Source organism: Manihot esculenta, chromosome 2 (genome assembly GCF_001659605.2).
Source record: "Manihot esculenta cultivar AM560-2 chromosome 2, M.esculenta_v8, whole genome shotgun sequence".
Classification (NCBI taxonomy): domain Eukaryota; kingdom Viridiplantae; phylum Streptophyta; class Magnoliopsida; order Malpighiales; family Euphorbiaceae; genus Manihot; species Manihot esculenta.
Window position 1 is genome coordinate 31,528,302 of NC_035162.2, and position 21,295 is coordinate 31,549,596.

Consider the following 21,295-nt stretch of genomic DNA (forward strand, 5'->3'; position numbering starts at 1 on the left):
CTATCTGTTGACAAAACTGTCAAACCAGTCCAACAAAAGAAAAGAAGGTTCGCATCAAAGAGGCAGCAAGTGATCAAAGAAGATGTTGACAAGCTATTAAGTGAAGAATTAATGAAGGAAGTATAGTATCCCACATGGCTTGCCAATGTGGTCCTAGTGAAGAAGGCTAATGGAAATGGAGAATAAAGTATCTCCGAAAGATCACTACCCGTTGCCATCTATTGAGAGGTTAGTAGACTCAACCTCAGATAATGCAATGCTTTCCTTTCTTGATGCGATTTTAGGTTACTACCAAATCATAATAAATACTGAGGATGCAGAGAAGACCGTGTTCATCATAGATGAAGGAGTTTTCTGCTACAAGGTGATACCATTTAGGCTGAAGAACATAGAGGTGACTTACCAAAGGTTGGTGTCTGGCATCTTTAAAGACATGGTGGGATTAACAGTCGAAGTGTACATGGATGACATGGTGGTAAAAATTTGATCCTTGGAAGACCACCCAGATGATATCTGGAAAGTCTTCAACATGTTGGACAAAGTAGGTATGAAATTGAACCCTAAAAAGTGAACTTTTGGAGTAAAAGCTGGAAAGTTTCTGGGGTATATAATCTTAGAAAGATGCATAGAAGCAAACCTTGAGAAGATTAGCGCCATCCAAAATATGGAAGCACCCAAAACCATTAATGAAGTACAAAGGTTGAATGGGCGAGTCATAACCCTAGGTCGGTTCATATCGTGCTTGGCCAGAAGGTGTCCCCTATTCTTCAAGGCCTTAAAAGGCAAAGGTAAGTTTGTGTGGGGGAAAGAATGCACAGAGGCATTTGAAAGTCTAAAAAATTTGTTATCATCTCCTCTATTGCTAAGCTCGCCTGTCGAAGATGATGTTTTATTTTTATACTTGTCTGTGACATAGAAAACAGTTTGCTCGGTACTTATTCATAAGAACGATGGGGAAAAACCCAGTATATTATGCCAGCCAAGTCTTGAAGAGGGTAGAGCTAAATTATCCCCCTCTCGAAAAGTTAGCATTTGCAGTCCTAATGTTAGCCACAAAGCTACGTCTATACTTTGAGTCACATACCATAGAAGTAAGATTAGATTATCCTCCGCGAAAGGTTCTACATAGGCCAGAGTTATCAGGACGGCTGTCCACATGGGCGGTAATATTTTCGGTCTTTGATATTAGGTATGTGCCAAGAAAGGCTATGAAAGTCCAAACAGTAGCTGAACTTATCGCAGAAATGACCCCACCGTTAAAGCCTTTGACATCCCCTGAGTCAACCATGGAGGATTGGAAGGTTTAGACAGATGGAGCTTATAGGGTCAGGGGTTTTGGAACCGGGATCCTGTTACAGAGTCAAACCAGTATTAAGCTTCGGTACGTAGCAAAGCTCGACTTCAATGCTACCAACAATGTAGTCGAGTACGAACCGCAATAATGGTCCTAAGAATCATCAAGGAATTAGGTATATGGAAATCGACTATTTTTAGTGACTCACAGTTAGTTGTTAATTAATTTCAGAGACAATTTAAAGTCCAAGAATCGAACCTCGTCAAGTATGAAGAAAAGATTCAATCCTTGATAGAAAGGATGAAAGAAGGGCAAGGGAATTGCGAGCTTCACTAGGTGGCTAGAGATAACAATGAAGAGGTAGATTTTCTAGCCAAAATGACGGCAGCAGGTGAGCAGCACCTGAATCAACCGTTCCATTTTGAAGAATTGCATACTCTGGCGACTGACGAGGAAGATTCTTTTCCCATAAAGAAAGGCGAATCATGGATGACGCTCATAGACAAGTTGTTGATACAAGATGATCTGCCAGCCGATGAGTTATCCACCAAACAGGTAATAAGAAAATCATGTAAATATGCACTAATTGATGGCTGGTTGTGTAGGAGGTCCTCAACTCAGCCATTGATGCATTGTGTTACAGAGGAGGAAGGTCAGGAAATCCTAAAAGACAATCATAAAGGCGATTGCGGGAGCCATAACGGACGATCACTTGAAAAGCATTCAAGCAAGGGTATTACTGGCCAATAATAATGCAGGATGCAAAGTAGCCTGTCAAGAAGTGTCGAAGATTTCAAGTACATGCAAATATCCCAAGAACCCCAGAGAGATGCAAGTAGCAATTGGAAGCCCTTGGTCTTTCTCTCAGTGGGGGATAGACATCTTTAGCCTATTCCTAAAAGCAATCGGGTCAAGAAAATTCGTGATTGTGGCAGTGGATCATTTGAGCAAGTGGGCTGTGATTGAGGCCGTGTAGTCCATCAACACGCAATAAGCAATCTCCTTCGTCTACAAAAAATATCTTCACTCAGTTTGGAATCCCAAAGGTGGTAATCACCAATAACGAAATCTATTTGCAAGCTCCAGGTTTAAAGTTTTCTATAAGAAATGGGAGATTGACTTGAGGTTCAACTCAGCATATCATCCCCAGACCAACGGAATGATCAAGGTAATAAACAAGACCATCTTACATGGGCTAAAGAAGAGGCTCGACCAAGCTAAGGGCAGCTGGGCTGAGGAATTGCCCCACATACTATGGGCATACTGATAACCCCGAGGATAGCTACAGGAGAAACACCTTTTTTTTTTCTTATACGAGGCCGAAACAGTTATCCCTGTAGAAATCCAAGTAAGCAGCTTCAGGAAACAGCACCCTGAAATTTCAGGAAATCCCAAAGAAATGCAGTTTACTTTGGATCAAGTTGAATTCCTATGAGAGAGTGCCCCAATCAGATTGGTGATTTATAGAAATAAAATGTCCAGTATATTTAACAGTAAGGTCAAACTGCGTACTTTCAATATGGGGGGACCTATTCCTCAAAAGAACAGATATAACAAGCAGTAGTGCCGGACCTGGTAAGTTGGTAGAGAAATAGAAAGACCGTTTAGGGTCTCGAAGGTTATTTGCCTAGGGTCCTAGCTAGCCAAGCTAGATGGCCAAGTTATTCTCCACTCCTAGAATATTTATAATCTGAGAAAATTTTATCAATAATAGTTAACAAAGTATTTTCATATGTTGTACTCTTCAGTGACAAGAAACGATGGGATTACCTTCTTAAAAAGATTAAGGAGACAAGATAAAGCCACAAGGTGGGTTTCGCCAGGCCAAGCCACAAGGCGAGTATGTGCCAGGCCATAATCTGGGTGTCAGTCCCACTAATCAAGGCCATAAACCGAGTTCTGCCAAGCCAAGCCACAACACGAGTATGCGCCAGGCCATAATCTGAGTGTCAGTCCCACTAATCAAGACCATAAGGTAGGTTCCGCTAGACCAAGTCATAAGGCGAGCATGTGCCAGGCTCTAGTTTAGGTGCCAATCCCACTAAACAAAGCCACAAGGTTGGTTTTGTCAGGGCAGGCCACAAGGCGAGTATCCGCCATGTTATAATCTTGGCATTGGTCCCTCCAATCAAAACATTCATGCTAAGTCATAAGGCGGATTCCGCCAGACTAGAAGACCGGGTATTAATCTTGCAAAACAAAGCATCTTATGCTAAGCTAATTGGGTAAGCAACCGACAAGCAAACCTATGGGTGCCAAGCTAAAAAAAAATGAAGGTGCCAATTAGAAAATTAAAAGTTGACGGGGCGAGACTCGCGACTGAGTGTAAGTCCCATATTGCAAAATTTCTTTAAAACACTTCAGCCTCAAAAGGAGGGAGTCCACCAAACCACACGTCTAGATATTGATCCTGCTTTACAAAAATTTTCCAAAGTTATTTTATGACCACTAATTAGGTGATTAAGCCCTGCTAAATGAACCTGCTTTAGCCTCCTTTTTTTTTAGGCAAAAAACGGTGACCACTAAGTTTTTGGGTTGGTGGGGTGGTAACCTCTTAGCCAATTAATTAAAAATTATTGAAGTTGATGATTGTATGAAACAAATATGGAACATACAAACACCCAAGAATAGATATGCAAAATATGTATTTTTATTACAAAAGATCAAAGGGGGAGAAGGAGGACTTCAATTTACTCCTCATAAGTCTATATTACATTAGAATTTTCTAGCATATATTACGTCATTAGCAGAGACCCAGTCGATGGGGTTCTTTTCAGCATATTCCTCACCCTCTTGCTTGACCCCATCTTTTTGAAAGGTGTCATCCATCCAAGTAAAAACCTTATGGAGGGGACCATTTCTCCAACTGCCATCCTAGCCTGGTCCTCAAAATTAATCTTGCACAATCCAACTCCCTTTCAAGGATCGAGGCATTGAAAACTATTATAGTCAGGCTGGTTGCATTCTTCAGCCAATACACAGAGCTGAGCAGTATGCTTGCACCTTCATGAAAGCTCTCTTTCAACTGCTCTGCATAGATCATAATGGTATCCTTCACATAGATCCAGTTATTCATTTCAGAAGGAAAGAAAGTACCCTTATTCATCTCTTCTACAGACGTTAGTTGAAAGTAAAAGTAGAGAAAAAAGGGTTCTTATACAGTGGCGTAGCCAATAAAGCTTTGAATACGAGTCGAGAAATAATACAATCATCATTTATGGGCAAAGACAGGCAAAACGACGCAAACAAGAAAGACCAATCAAATCATGCCACATATCCCAAACCGAAAAGACAAACGGTCACCTTTGAATATGAAGAATCGAAGACTAGCAGGGAGACCTTTGATGCTGCACAAGAGTCATCCGAAGTAAGCCATGAGTTGTCACACAGAACTGGTCCACATGGCAAGGATATAATAAGTGGGTAATGCGGTCATACCCGAGAAAAGGAAGACCCGGACCCCTTAACACTCAGATCATCATTAAGACTAGCCCTCTCCAGGACAGGTCGAGTCTCAGCATAAAGTTACCATTAGCAAATACCATCCAACAGGCCCCTATTACGTCTGTAATCATGGGATTCCTAATCAGTTAACCCGGCGGGATCCCTTATCAGGATAGCCAGCCACATCATCGCCGAATCATCAGAAAATATTATATTTATCTTCATCTTCTTACAATATAAAAGGAGAATGATCACAGAGGCAAATGGACTCAATTTTTACACTACTCAAGTTCTCAATAGTTCATTATATTCGCCCTATTCTCCAGTATACTCATTTGAGCGTTGGAGCGACTGTCGTGCGCACCCGCTACCTCATGTTCTCTTTCTTGCTAATTTAGCCAATACTGCACTATTCTATTTTCTAGTCACATCTACTACTACTACTATTATTATTATTATTATTATTATTATTATTAATGAAAGATATGTGTATTTTGGCCATTTTAGTTGTTGTTTATTTATACCATTAATATCTTTCAACGTATTAGAAAAAGTAAAAAAAAGGTCAGGACATTGAATTAATTAATTTTTATTATTTATTACATTATTTTATTTTTATCAATATTAAATAAACATTTTTGCTAGATAAAATATTTAAATTACTTTTAATAATGGTAGCTTATACTAATTATAATATTAAAATAATAATAATATTTAACAAATAAAAATGAAATTACAATTGATAATATTTATTTAAATATTTAAAAGTTTACGAATTACTATAATTTAGTTATTGAATATTTATTTATTGTTGAATTTTATGAAAAAATAAATAAATAAGAAGAATAAGAAATTTAATTTTATTTAAAAGAATTAAAAAGTCTATATTTAATAATTAAAAATAATAAAAATTAATTGTATATATGATGTTGCTATTGTAAATATGTTATTGTTAGCTAAAATATCTAAAATCTATTAAATATAGATTAGAAAAGATGAAATTATGTGAGATGTAAAGGGAAAAATAATATTTTAATTAAATTAACTTAAAAATTTATAATGGAAGGTAAGAGGGAGTTTAACAATACTCAAATCAAAGTTGAAAAAAAATTTAATTGAGTGTTTAAAAATTGTAAATAAAAATTACCCATGAAATCATAAATAGTTATAATATAGGAGTTTAAATAGTAATTTATCTTAAAATATTAAGAGAAGAAGAAAGTAAAGTAATGAAAGAAAAACCAATGAAAGGCATTCCATTGCCCATCGGCTCCTATTGAAATTTCAATGTCACCATCCTGTAGACCTTTGGATCTTAAAAACCATCAATTGGCACTGTATGTAGGCATGAAGGAGATTTTTCTATGACTAGAGTTTCCAAACAAAAATCATTGAGATCGGCATGGCTAACTCAGAAAACAATACAACTACATCAGCCGAGAACGAAAACCAACCTACAGAAATATCTACGACTCAAGGCTTTCCAATGATTTTATTTTCCTAAAATTTCACTTCACCAATGATGTCCACCATACTATCAGCCAGTAATCTATGCCTTTAAATACCATTCCTTAAACTCCATTGTTCAAATAGGATCTACAAGCCATGTCACTCTAGTTACTGTTGGAAAAATAGGATAAAATAATGAAACCTGAGTCGTGTTGAACACTGTCCTTAATGATTTATTTTGTAATCCCCCAGGATTAAACAGGTTCTTCTGGGATTTAATTTCCAAGATTAGGATAACAAGAAATTATCTCTAATTTATAACCCAGTAGAAAATACAGAGAAAAGAAAAAATAAAGTAGAAAAATGGGAGTTCTCTATCTTTGTAAAGATAGAGGCTATTTATAGTGGAAAAACCGACCGTTATTTATATTTATAAAAATCTTGAGATAATATAATAAAATCATAATATTAAATCTCATTAATAAAATCTTTAATGACCATAAAATCTTGAATAACCATAAAATTTTCAACGAACATAAAATCTTTAATGACCATAAAATCTTTAATGACCATAAAATCTTTAATGACCATAAAATCTTTTGAAATCTAAACTAATTTTACAACAATTCCCACATATTTCAAAAGATTTTTTATTGCTAGATTTAGAACTTTAATGTATATGTTTCGAATATGGTGTCTTTTATACTATGAACCAAACCTAGATTAATAAGACTTAATATATAGAGTAATTGGTGAAACTTTTGTTTCTATGAACCAAAAACTCTTTTTTGTATGCTAATATTTCATCAATCTCATAACACTCCACAAATCTTATTGTCAACGCTGTTTTGCACTAATAGGCCATGCGCGCGCCTGGTAGTTCATAAGTGCTCTAGAGATTATACCACAATCTCATAGAAGCGGCCCCACTCCACACTTATATAGGTGATATCATCAAGTGTATACTACAATTTATAATACACCATAAGGGATATGAATATCATTAAGAGCTTTCATCTCATCCTCTCATTAATGCAGTCTAACACTTCTTATACCATAGGAAGGGACAACAATAAATAGTGCTATCAGAACTAACAAGTGACTTGTTATTACCCATATGAACCTTTTTCATGGGATTTTCAATCACAAAGGTTGGGTTTCCATCACTGTTAATTTCAAATTGGCTCAAGTCCCATTGCCCTCGATGTTTCATCTATTAGTTTTCTCCCTAAAGGTTTAGTCAGAAGATCGGCCAAATTCACTTCTGACTTCACATAATCAATGGAAATAGTTCCATCTTTCAGCAGGTGCTTAATAACATTAGGTCTCAGACGAATATGTCTATTCTTACCATTGAAAGTTTTATTCTTTGCAATGGCTATTGCCACTTGGCAATCACAACGCATTGATACAGATGGTGTTGGTTTTATCCCTAACAGAATATTTGCTAAGAAGTTTCTTAGCCACTCAGCTTCAGTTCCAGCTAATTCCAGAGCAATAAACTTTGACTCCATAGTGGATTTAGCAATGATATTTTGTTTGGTTGATTTCCATGTAATTGCACCACCTCCTAAAGTGAATACATAACCACTAGTGGATTTTATCTCATCTGAATTTGAAATCCAGTTGGCATCACTTTATCCTTCTAATACAGTGGGAAATCCACTATATAAGATACTATAGTTCATGGTACCTCTCAAATATTTCATTAGTCTAACTAATGCAGCCCAATGATCGCTATTGGGATTATGTGTATACCTACTCAATCTACATACAACATAAGCTATATCAGGTTTTCAAATGCAACAGACTCCCAATGATCTGTGCATATTCAGATTGAGCAACAAAATCACCTCTATTTTTCTTTAATTGACCGTTAGGATCATAAGGGGTACTCACTAGTTTGACATTGAAATGTCCAAACTTCCTTAGAAGCTTCTCAACATAATGCTCTTGTGATAGCATTAGACTATCATTCTTCCTTATGATTCTAACCTCCAAAATCACATTTCCCTCTTTCATATCTTTCATATCAAATTTAGAGGCAAGGAAAGCTTTCGATTTACAAACTATATCATAACTCGTACAAAAAATAAGCATATCATCCACATATAAACAAATAATCACAGATTCATCATTTATACATTTTGTATATATACACTTATCAACTTCAATAGAGGAAAAGCCATCATTCAACAAAACTTGATCAAATTTCTCGTGCCACTGTTTAGGGACTTGTTTTAAGCCATATAATGATTTAAAAAGTTTGCAAACTTTATTTTCTTGACCAGAAACAATACAACCATCATGTTGTACCATATAAATTTCTTCTTTCAAGTCTCCATTTAAGAAAGTTGTATTAACATCCATTTGATGAATAATAAATTTATGTATAGAAGCTAAAGCAATTAATACTCTAATAGAAGAAATTCTAACTACAGGAGCAAAGGTGTCAAAATAATCTATATTTTATTTTTGAGAAAAACCTTTTGCTACTAGCCTTACTTTATACTTTTCAATTGACCCATTTGGGTTATATTTTCTTTTGAAAATCCATTTACAACTAATAGGCTTAGCTCTTGGAGGTAAGTATACTAAAGTTCAAGTACCATTTTGAGTAATAGAATCAATTTCAGCTTTAATTGCTTCTTTTCGCTACTCCATTAGATTCAGGTGAATAAGGTGGAGTAAATTCATAAATTATTCCTTCTTTTTCACAAAAGTTATTAAATAAGATATATTCTCCACCTCTATCTGATCTAATACTTTTTATTTTTTTATTTAATTGATTTTCTACTTCACCTTTATACAATTGAAACATATCAAATACTTCATCTTAGTTTCTAAGCAAATATACTTCAGTATATCCAGAATAGTCATCAATATAAATTACATAATATATTTTTTTTACCACCTATAGTCATAGTTTGTTTTAAATCCCCTAAGTCTGTGTGTATTAAACTAAGCAATTCAAATTCCCTATGTGTAGTTGAACATGATTTTTTTGTCGACTTAGATTCTACACAAATCTCACATTTATTTAAATATGTATTATTAGTGCTAGATATTATACCAAGATATTGTATTTTTTTAATATAAGAAGCACTATCATGTCCTAATCTAGCATGCCATAAATCAAAAAAATCAAGCAAGAAAGTAAAAGAAGATGCATTACCATTTGCTATTGCAGAAATATTGAGAATAAAGAGTCCCTGATTACAATAACCTTTTCCAATAAAAATATCATTTTTAGTTAGTATAATTTTGTTTGACTCAAAAGACACCTTAATCCCAGCCTTTCCTAATAGAGCTACAGAAATTAAATTAGCTCTCATATTAGGTACATGAAGTACCTCATTAAGTGCCAAGGTTTTGCCAGATGTGAGTTTGAGAAGAACTTTCCCTTTACCAAAGACACTTGCAGTCCTAGAATCACCCAAATACACATATTCTTCTCCTTCCCTCACTGTAGAGTAGGAGGTAAACGCATTTCTGTTTGTACATATATGCCTAGTAGCATCAGAATCTACTACCCATTCTTGCACATTAGCTATAAGAAAAGTTTGAGAAATGACCGCAGCAATAATATCATCTCCTTCAACTAAATTCACTTTTAGTTTAGGAGAATCGCCATTTATCACTCTTTCCTGCACTGAGGTGCATGATGACCCGACTTACCACATACAAAACAATGTCCTTTCTTTTTAAAGGTGGGATTATTAAACTTAGGTTTGTAATCAGTTTTTCTTATTTTCGTACCTGTTATTTGATTTGTGCACTTTTTCTTGTACAAGATTTGCTCTTGTAGCCAGCATCCTCAGCAGTATATTTCAGGTTCATTGAATCCCATATTTTCTTGGCTTCCTTGTAGGAACAGTAGATATCAAATAGATCGTTAGAAAGAGTACATATAATTGTATGCCTACATATCTTATTAGAATAGGCCTAGATTTCATGCAACTTTGGATCAACAGCATGTATAGGTTTTGATTCATTTGTAGAAGCAGAGATAGTGATAATGTCATTGGAAGCAGGCAGTGCAGAAGCAGAGACAATGACAACATTTGGTTCCATTTGTGTAAAGATAAATCCTTAAGATTGTTGAAAAAATAGGATAAAATAATGAAACCTGAGTCGTATTGAACACTGTCCTTAAGGATTTATTTTGTAATCCTCCAGGATTAAATAAGTTCTTCTGGGATTTAATTTCCAGGATCAGGATAACAAGAATTTATCTCTAATTTATAAGTTAGGAGAAAACACAGAGGAAAAAAAAGAATAAAGTAGAAAAATGAGAGTCATCTATCTTTGGAAAGATTGAGACTATTTATAGTGGAAAAACTGACCATTATTTATATTTTATAAAAATCTTGAGATAATATAATAAAATTATAACGGTTATATTTAATATTATATTTAAATCTCATAAATAAAATCTTTAATGACCATAAAATCTTTAATAACCATAAAATCTTCAACGACTATAAAATCTTTAATGACCATAAAATCTTTTGAAATCTAAACTAATTTTACGACCGTTACAACAAACCATTGTGTGAATGAACCAAATCATATAGTTAAGGGGACTCGTGCCACCCACACCCTTGAACCTACCCTAAGCTCTAACTCGTAGCCAAGCACCCACACCTACCTTCGTACTTAAAGGATAAAAACAATGAACCAGCTATGACAGTAGCACAAGGAAATAGGAGAAGAAAGGATAGTCACAGGATTAGAGTTTTACCCTCACCATAGTAGAATTTTGAGGCTGAGCAAAGGGAGCAACAGGTGTAGCGATCGATGAACAACTTCTTCTTCCATGAAGATTAAGACAAATCTGAATTTAGATGGAAGTGATAAAAATTTAGCAAAGGAAAAAGATCAAGGGGTTATTATTAAGAAAATCAGGAGAGATTATTCAATAACCATCATTACTTTTCTTCCATTCCGTCCTCTCAAAAGGCTTCCATTTTGCGGGAAAGGAAAATGGAAATGCCAAGGCTAAAGAAAATGGAAATTTCAACAATTATTTAGTTAATTTTGCCTTAAACATCACTAAACCCCGTTTAAGAAAAGAAAAAAAAACCATTAGCCTTGAAGTTGGGACCCTAAAACTGTGAAAGTCGAACACCAAAACTTTAAAGGAAAAATTTACTATTAGTTCTTATACTGTTTTTTTAATTTTAAAAAATATATTAAAAGATTTTTGAAATTTTAGAAAAATAATTTATTTTTTATTGTTTAATTTTAATTTGAAAAATAAAATATATTAATAAATTTATATATAAAAATTTTAATAAGAATCTTAAAGCGTAAAAAATAAATTTTTCTTTTAAAAAAAAAGTCATTTTTTAAAATTATTTAATTATTTTTTAAAAAAATATATAAAATAAGTCTAATCATACTCTTATATTTTTTTAAGGGTTAAATAAGACCAATTAAATACTCGAGTACTTTTATTAAGAGTCAAATAAATATTAATATAATATAATATTATTTATTTAATAATAAAATATTATTTTTTATAATTTAAAATATAAAAAATATAATATTTTAATTAACATAAAAATTAAATATATATATAATAATTTTTAAAATTATAAAAATAAAATTTTATTATATAAAAAATATTTTTATTATTAAAAAATAATATTTTATTATTAAAAAATAATATTTTATTATTAAAAAATAATATTTTATTATTAAAAAATAATATTATATTGGATGAGAGCTTTAATTGGGCATTGAGTAAAAGTATAAGAACTTAATTCAACTCATATTCAAAAATATATTTCATTTACTAAATTTTTTAATTATTTTAAATATTATAAAATATAAAAAATATTTTTTTTAAAAATATTTTATGTAAAATAAACTTATTCTAGACTTGTTTACAATAATTAATAACTAATCGATAAATCTTTAAAATTTATATGTTTTAAAATTAATTGTCCAAATATTATATAATTTTATTGCAATTAAATCATATATTTTTTTTATTAGTTAAATCTTAACTTTTTAAAATTATTCCAAATATATTTTACCATTGTGATATTAAAAATTAATAAAATTATCTTATACTTACAGTGAATGCTATGTAACTATGCCATATCAACAAAGTTTAGAATTAATTATTAAAAAATTTTACACTTTATTTTTATTATAATTTTATTTTATATTTTTATTTTTTATTAATTAAACTCTATCTTATTATTTATATAGGGGGAGACTTATAAAATTATAAAAATTATTTTTTTATTATTAAATATATTTAAAAATTACTATTTATATTTTTTTTCATTTTATCAACAATTTTATAATAATAATTTGTTTTGATTTTATTTATACTGAATTATTATTGCTGATTTTTTTTAATCATTCTAATATATTTCCTATTTAATATTACTTTTAAAATTATTATTAAAAAATATTATTAAATATTTTAATTATAAAATATTAAAAAATAATTTAAAATAATATTTAATATGATTCAATTTAAAAAAAAATTAAAAATAATAAAATAAATTTTTAACATATATTTTTTTAAATTATTCTTTTTAACTCTCAAATGTAATATTAATCAATCACTTTTTTTATATTATATTAAAATTTAGAGTAAATTTAAAAAAAAATTAATAATATATAGATTAAATTAAAATTTGATTATTTATCCTGATTTGATTAAATTGCTAAAATAATATATAATTTATTAACATTTAATGATCAAGTAACGGGGAATACAATTAAAGTAATTTTAAAAATCAGTTTTTAATTGACAAATATAATGTAATTTTTAGATGAGTTTTCCCCAAATTTAAAATCCTCTTGCAAAGCTCTCGTTCTCTGACTTTTTAAAGCTTATGCTGAAGGAAAAACAATAAGCATTCTTTTATGACAAGAAGCTTCTTCTCCGATTCTTTTCTCCTAGAAAAAATCCCCAAAAATCTCCATGGCCACAGAAGCCGCCACCGCCAAATTCCAAAACCCTGATTTTCGCCCCGATTTCCACCCAGATATTTCGTTAACGGCACACGACGGCCTCCATTTCTGGCAATTCATGATTGCCGGTTCCATTGCCGGTTCAGTCGAGCACATGGCCATGTTTCCAGTGGACACAATAAAGACACACATGCAGGCTCTCGGTTCTTGTCCGATTAAATCCGTCAGTGTCACCCACGCGGTCCGTTCAATCCTCCAATCTGAAGGACCCAGTGCCCTCTACCGCGGTATCGCCGCCATGGGTCTCGGCGCTGGTCCCGCGCATGCTGTGTATTTCTCGGTTTACGAAGTATGTAAGAAGTATTTCTCTGGTAACAATCCAAACAATTCAATAGCTCACGCTGTATCTGGGGTTTGTGCTACGGTGTGCAGTGATGCTGTATTTACGCCGATGGATATGGTGAAGCAGAGATTACAATTGGGGAATAATGCTTATAAGGGGGTATGGGATTGTGTGAAGAGGGTTTTGAGAGAAGAGGGTTTTGGTGCGTTTTATGCATCCTATAGGACTACTGTTTTGATGAATGCGCCTTTCACAGCTGTGCATTTTGCTACTTATGAGGCTACAAAAAGAGGATTGGTGGAGATTTCGCCTGAGAGTGCTAATGATGAGCGGTTGGTTGTTCATGCGACTGCTGGAGCTGCAGCTGGAGCACTTGCAGCTTCGCTCACTACTCCACTTGATGTTGTTAAGACACAATTGCAGTGTCAGGTACCATAATTATTGCTTGTTACTTCTTTTTACTACAGTTTATGTTTGTTAATTGTGAAATTTTATGAGAAGTAATGAATAATAGAATCATAGTTTGAAAGATTCGGAATGGATTAGAGATAGGCAAATGAACAAGGAAAATAAAATGCAAGAATGAAATTTTTGTATTACGTTAATCATGTTGATCTCCACTAAAGTGGATTTACTCTGAACTAGTCTTGTTGGAGTCAAAAAAATGTTTGTATTAATGTAATTTACCATAAAATACACAAATAAAATAGTTAAATGTAGACTTCATTTTGTTTATATATAGACTTGATTAGTCTATCATGCAGTACAATTTTAATTAAAGACGGTTGAACAGCAAAGTTAGAGCTCAAATTTAAGCCTAGTTTGAGCTTTAGTTCACTTAACACTAAGACATCCAAGCCTAAAGCTTAATGCTTGGCTTGGTTCATTTTCAACCTACCAGTATCAGGTTAAATAATTTTTATTCAACATTATAGTTTTCATATCAATTTTTATTTTCTATATATAACAACATATAAGGCCGTGAGCATGGATATATGAAAGTATGAGAAGGATAAATAATATGTCCATGGCAAGGAGTAGGTGAATGACTGTATTTCATTCTCACCATAAGTTGCCAATAGATGCAACTTCTTTTAGAAGGGTGATTGGATCAAAGTTATAGTGGGGAAGAAAGAGGTAGACAGAGTGACAGAGATAGAAAGAGATATATGAAGGGGGCGATTATGGTATAGTAAGTATGAATTTAGGATCAAAACATGCCATTGAAAATTTGGTGGTAAGAAAGAATGGAACAGAGGAAAAGGGTGCATTTGGCCAATCTACTACTCTGAGGCTAAAATTGTAATTGCATTGAATTTATATTTATTGTGGCCATATATGGCATTGATCTTCCTGTTGTGGTAAGAGCGCGATATATTATTGGCCGGTATAGTTGATACTAGATTATATTTCATATAAAGCTAGTTCCTCCCATCAAGTAGATGTTGTGCTTTGTGTGCATTTGAAAGAATAAGTGTGTTATGGATAATGGATAAACTCAATCTATTAGACTCCAAATATTGAGGAAGTCTTTTCAAAATCAATAAGTCTTAATCATTGTTTAAATTAGGATAGACTTTTTTATTATTATCAATCTTTATTATTATTTAGATTAGGATAAACTTTATCATTATTATCAATCTTTATTATTGTTTAGATTATGTTATATATAATTTAGAGATTTATATACTATTTTATTATTAGTTAATATTATTATTTAATTAATTATTAATTTTATTATTATTTAATTATTTATATATTAATTTTATTTATAATATATATATTTTAAGAAATTACTATTAATCTCCTATATATATATATTATTAGCTATATTTTATATATTTTAATCTAATTAAAGAAATTAATATATAGTTAGATTAAAATATATAAACTGTTGTTGATGGTACATTATACCTATATATACATGTATATTTAATATACAGTCATCATCTTGACCCTTGCCTCTCATCTCTCGCCTAAGGCGATAGAAGCCTCTATCGCCTTAGGGTTGCTTATCGCCTTGATAACACTGTTGGGCAGAAGCAGGGGAGATGACTGCAATCTATCTACCATGAGCACTTGACTGCAAGCAACAATTGGAGAGTAGTGAATGGAAGACAATTTTTTAGTTCACCTGACAATCTACAGTGGTTCATTATGAGATTACGAAGGAACCTTCTCTACTCATTAAAAAGCTCACCAAATCAGAAAAGGCAGAAAAAAAAAGGACAAAGATCTTTCTTACAACTGCGATGAATTTTATTTTGTTGGTCATCAATACAAGAAATTGTTGTTGGTTGGGAGTTGAGGAGTAGAGGATCAAATGCCGATAACAGAAGATGATGCCCCAAAAAGGAACCTACTCTATCACTTTAGCCAAGCTTATCTAGAATTTGAGCTTGAGGACAAGCTTTTTTTTTTTTTTTTTTTTTGGAGGAGAGTAGTGTTATAGATAACGGATAGACCAAATTTATTAGACTCCAAATATTGAGGAAGCCTTTTCAAATTCAAAAGGTCTATCCTAAGCTAAACAATGATTAATGCTGATTGATTTTGAAAAGACTTCCTCAATATCTGGACAGGATTCTAATGGATTTGACCTATCCATTATCCATAACAAATTGACTAATTAGAAACAAATAATTCCTTAAAATTCATTCTCATTTCATTTCTTATCTATGTTTTTGAGTACTTCATGCAACCCCAACACACTATTACCTTTGAAAAATTAAAATTTAGTCTAACTTACAGTTTTAGCTTCCCATTATTTTGATCTGTTTCCCAATAAGCAGGTTTTTGGTGGGAGAAAGAGTGTTTGGAGTCTTAGATTGGGTCTGAGTTTGTACTTTGTAGTCCTCCAAGTGTTAGCTTTTAGTTCTCCTAGAGAATCCATGCAGCTAATACCAACTAGTTTTTGAATAAGGTTTAGTTATTGTTAGTTTGTTATTGATGGTTTAAACAATATTCTTAATTAGTAAAATGCCTCTTCTTTCACTGTGCTTTTGATTTGTGATGAAACGTTTGTTTCTTCAGATGTAAACATAACTTATGATTACGGAGGAGCATTTAGGCAGCCTCTTTTATCCAGAATTTTATATTTGCTTACTTGTGGTACATCAGAGACTAATAAAACATAGAGGAAAAATACATTCAAATTAGAGAACAGAACATTCTATTACCGAATGCAACAACTTCCACAAGAACTCTATAAGTCAGTAACGTGACCATTTTTTCTTATTGCAACTGGAGCCTGCAATTAAATACCTATGTAAATGTCACATTTATCTACTCCTAAATGAATTAGGACCCTTGTCAATGTAAATAGGTTTCTCCCCATTGTGCTTTTTAATCTGCAGTCAACTTTTCAAATCCATAGTATTTGATATTGATGCTAATCTCATTCCGTCTACCTAAAAAATGCAGCATGTGGGCTTTTCCCAGCGTTTTCTTTTTAAGTATAGTCATGATTTTTTTAAATCGATTTGTCATTTAGCAAATAAATATTAGTTTTATTTATCAATTTATATGGTCAATAATAATTTTTTTTGTGAGTTCGGAAACTTGATTAATCCACCTCTATTTTTTCAGTATTAATTACCACAATTGACATTTTGGTTCTTTTCTATAGTTACAGTTATATGTCTCACAATCAAGGCTATTTGAGAATTCCTTTTTTCTCTTGTATGAGTTTTTAAACCACTTCAATTTTGTTTTTTTATTATTATTTTTATTTTTTATTATGCGTGCTAGTCTTAAATTCCTAATTAAGTTGGGGCTTACAATCAAGGCTATTTGAGAATTCCTTTTTTCTCTTGTGAGTTTTTTAAACCACTTCAATTTTGTTTTTTTTATTATTATTTTTATTTTTTATTATGCGTGCTAGTCTTAAATTCCTAATTAAGTTGGGGCTTCGTATTTAGCAAGTATTCCTATCTGCCATGTTATTTTGATGTCCGAGTATAAATTTACTTTATAAATAGGAAGTGTTATTAAGAAGTGGTGGGTTGTGGAATTGGGCCAGCCTTACTATGAGAGCTATCAATTGAGTTTCAGGCATTAGAATCACTGGGTTCTCGTGGATGTTAATTTATATTTAATATGGTTTTTTCTCTTTGATGCAGGCTAAAGGTTGTTGACAGGCATAGAGAAAACTAAATCATATTAAATTCTTTTATTGTATTGTTCTTTTTCGCCTTGATATAATTGGGCTTCTTAAAATACTTATACAAATTTCTGTTCTGCTTGAATTGAAAATCTATGTAAATAGGAAGTCATACCCGATAAATATATTGTTTTTGCTTCACAAAAATAACTTCTTTTTTTTTTTAAAAAAAAAAAGAAGAAAAAATCAGTTTCTAATCTGCTTTTGTTGCTTAAACAAACATTGCCTCTGATTACCAAATGGAGCCTGAGTGTGCACCATTGAAAGAGTAAAATAACACTAATCAAAATGCAATATTTAAGATTTTATTAGGTTATAAAATTCTACAATTTTGTGCAGTTTTCATCGTGAAGTCTTATTATTCTGAGACTACTTGCAGTCAATTAACAGTAATTATGTCTCCAGGGTGTTTGTGGGTGTGACAGATTTAAAACCGGTTCAATTGGAGATGTGATTCGGACAATAGTGAAAAAGGATGGATACAGAGGACTCATGAGGGGTTGGATTCCGAGAATGCTTTTCCATGCACCTGCTGCATCAATTTGCTGGTCTACATATGAAGCCTCAAAAGCATTCTTTCAGGAACTCAACGAACAGAGTAACAGTGGCATGGTTACCTGAAAAACCCTGCAAAATAAATGGCATTTATAATTGTCAGTTGCTGCATCACAAATAATGCTGTACAATGAACAAGAAGTTTGCTTCACGCGAGGGATGGTATGGTAAGCAAGGCAGATTCACAATCTTTCTGGTCTCATCCCCCTCTAATTATTAGGCATTAGCAGTCAAATTGATTGGTTAGGTATAATTTACTGTGTTGTATGCATTGTTGTCCAATGTTTTTCTTTATCTAATTGTGGGTTGCAGGAAACCCAACCCTACCCCATACAAGTCCTTTGCATTATTTCTCCTTTGGAAGAAATTTTTGGCTCTATAATGATGGAGGTTTTCAATTGCAGCAAAAGCTATTATTCCCTTTGATATTTGAGAAGTTATTGCTGCTATTGGATTTTGCTAATTGCTTCTGAATAAAAACAGATGGTTCGGTTTTGAAATGAATTGCAAAAAAAACTGAATTATTAATTTAAGATAAAATCTAACTGAAGTGAATTCAGTGAAAGAACTGAAATAATTGTTTTCATTTGATTTAATAATTCGGTTTTGGATAACAATAAGAATGTCTTGTACAAAAAATGAAAATAAAAATATTTATATAATATACTATTAAAGGTTCAATTTTACCAATTGGTTCGAGCTGCTCATTTCTTGGCAGATCCTTCTAACTATTTTTATGTATTGTTGATTTTTTGTTGCTCGATTGTGTTTAATATATTTTTCATCTTATTCGGGAAAAAAAAAGTTTTCGACTCTAGAAAATGGGATCAATTAAACACAGATTAATTATTGTTATATTTCTAATCAAAGTACATGAATTCCCTTTCTTTCAAAGAAATCTTAAATTAAAACAACCTAATCCTAATTTTCTTACATTTCTTCTTTGCCCTAATTTCCCCCTTTCCCATTTCATCTCCATCCTTTTACCATGTTCAATAGCTTCCACTCCATAAGCAAGTGGTACAAATGGACCTCTTTCATAGCATCCAACGAGGTTGTATCTTATTTGACGGTTAAAATATCAAAAGTTTATTGTCCATTCCATAACAAGGTTACTATTTTGATAATTTCGCTTCAAACAACCTAAGATCCTTCTGCTATTAATCGGAATCTAAAATTAATCTATGATAAAAAAAACTCTGTTTCACTATCTATTTTTAAAACATACCAAATATGACTTTCAATGGATGCTCTACTATATCCATATTTGGCTTATATAATTAGAAATATATATAGTCAAACGATAATTTCATCTTAAAAATGTCACAATAAATTTTGGATAAGTTTATTGAGTATCAAAAAGCAATGATCACCTTTAGAAAGAATAGAGAATGAATTTCAGCTAAGAAAATTCTCAATCTTGTTATTCTAGCATTATCAGTGGCCTACAAAGATTTATATTAAACCTATTTATAATATTCCTTATCCTAATCATTATTGTTATAATTGAAATAAGAAGGTAAAATGAATTTTAGTTGAAATAAAAAAAAAAAAAACAAAGTAATCCTATTTAACCTAAAAAACTTAAATCTAATCCTAATAGTATTAGGATAATATTATTAATAAAGAAAAATAAATTATAACCTAATTCGAATAGAAAAACTCGCTTTCACTTCTAAAGAGGATAAGGGAATATTAGTAGGTTTTGACTTCATTTAAGACTATAAAATTTGTTTATCCTTTTTTAACAAGGCAAAATCTTTTTTCATATAGAACGATGTTAAAAAAAAATCGATTTTATTAGTTAATGAAATAAACTCATATATAATTATAAAAGACAAAAAAATATTAAAATATTTTGTATATGAGATTTAAAAAATAAATTAATAATAATTGAAACTGGACGCACGAATTATAAGAAAAATATGGTTCATTCTTTTTTTTCTTCTTTCAATCTCTAACTTTGAACATGCCATATTGAATTAGAGTGAAATTTCTCCATTAGGGCTTAGACTTCTTCATTGAAAATAAACCCGATTTCACTACTTCAATTCAGCCTTATATCTATGAACCTTACCCTCACTATGTTTTTTTCCATAGAATATGATTATACTTGATGTGTTTTAAGACTTTATAATTGTTGAAAATTTTTGTACCTCTTGTACTCGCAACATATTCTCCATCCTCAAGATGATTCACTTTGGAATCGCTATGCATAATAGTAGTAGATGGATTAAATGCCGAATAAACAAACAAAAATGCACTTTAACTAAGGATATATGTATGGATTCTTTCAATTAATCTTCAATTCCTTCCTCCTGATCCATAGCGAACAAAGGATCAACACATATAAAAGAACCTTCCACTCATTGCAAAAGATTCAGTATAACAAATAGTTGAATATTTAATCAACATGACATCTTGGACATCTTCAATAAGTTTAGCCTTGTCTAATTCACGAGTAGGGATAAGTTTACTTTCATCCTTTTCACCAGAAGGACATCTTCCATTTCTCCGGTTTGGTTGTAGACTCTTTTTATTGTACTGGGTACATGCACATCTAAAATAATGAGGGTCCGTTAATAAATATCACATTAAAGTCTCGACACACTTAATTATAATTAATTTTTAGACATATAGAAAGGTGTTTTATACTAAAAAAATATTTAAAAAATAAAATCAAATAAAAAATAGTAAAATTAAATTAAATAATTAGAAAAAATAAATAAAATAGAAATGAAACAAGAAAAATAAGAATAAAAAATGAAAAAATAGAGAAAGGAGATTTATTTCCTCTTTTGTATTCTCACTAATTTAGACTTTTTTCTCTTATAAAAACCCTATTAATCAATTAAGTTCCTCTTTTTCACCTTGTGGTAGCGAATCCTCCCTCTTCTAACTCTCTAAACCCTCTCAATGGCTCAAGAAAAATTTAAAAAAAAAGTCTCTCGCTTCAAACCTTCAGGCTACCACCCTTAGATTTCTCTTATTCTTATTCTTGTTCTTTTTTATTTCTCAAGGTAATTTACTGAAATAAATAATTTTATGATATAAAAATATTATTTTACATATTCTTTAACTCATTAGAGTGTATTGGACACCTTCCACA

General features: G+C 31.7%; 1 protein-coding gene across 1 annotated transcript; it reads left to right on the plus strand.

The window, feature by feature from the left end:
- The first annotated feature begins 13,002 nt into the window (after positions 1-13,002).
- Positions 13,003-18,614, plus strand: LOC110609964 (mitoferrin). Its single transcript, XM_021749818.2, has 2 exons — positions 13,003-13,898; positions 18,037-18,614. The coding sequence occupies exons 1-2, from the start codon at positions 13,137-13,139 to the stop codon at positions 18,250-18,252; spliced, it is 978 nt and encodes a 325-aa protein (XP_021605510.1). The 5' UTR covers positions 13,003-13,136; the 3' UTR covers positions 18,253-18,614.
- The last annotated feature ends 2,681 nt before the right edge of the window (positions 18,615-21,295 follow it).

What these genes read in the sequence shown, in the direction of transcription:
- LOC110609964 (XM_021749818.2), top strand. Translation starts at nt 13,137, where the DNA reads ATGGCCACAGAAGCCGCCACCGCCAAATTCCAAAACCCTGATTTTCGC. An exon ending in AGACACAATTGCAGTGTCAG is followed by an intron (nt 13,899 to 18,036) that starts GTACCATAATTA and finishes TTATGTCTCCAG; the next exon opens with GGTGTTTGTGGGTGTGACAG.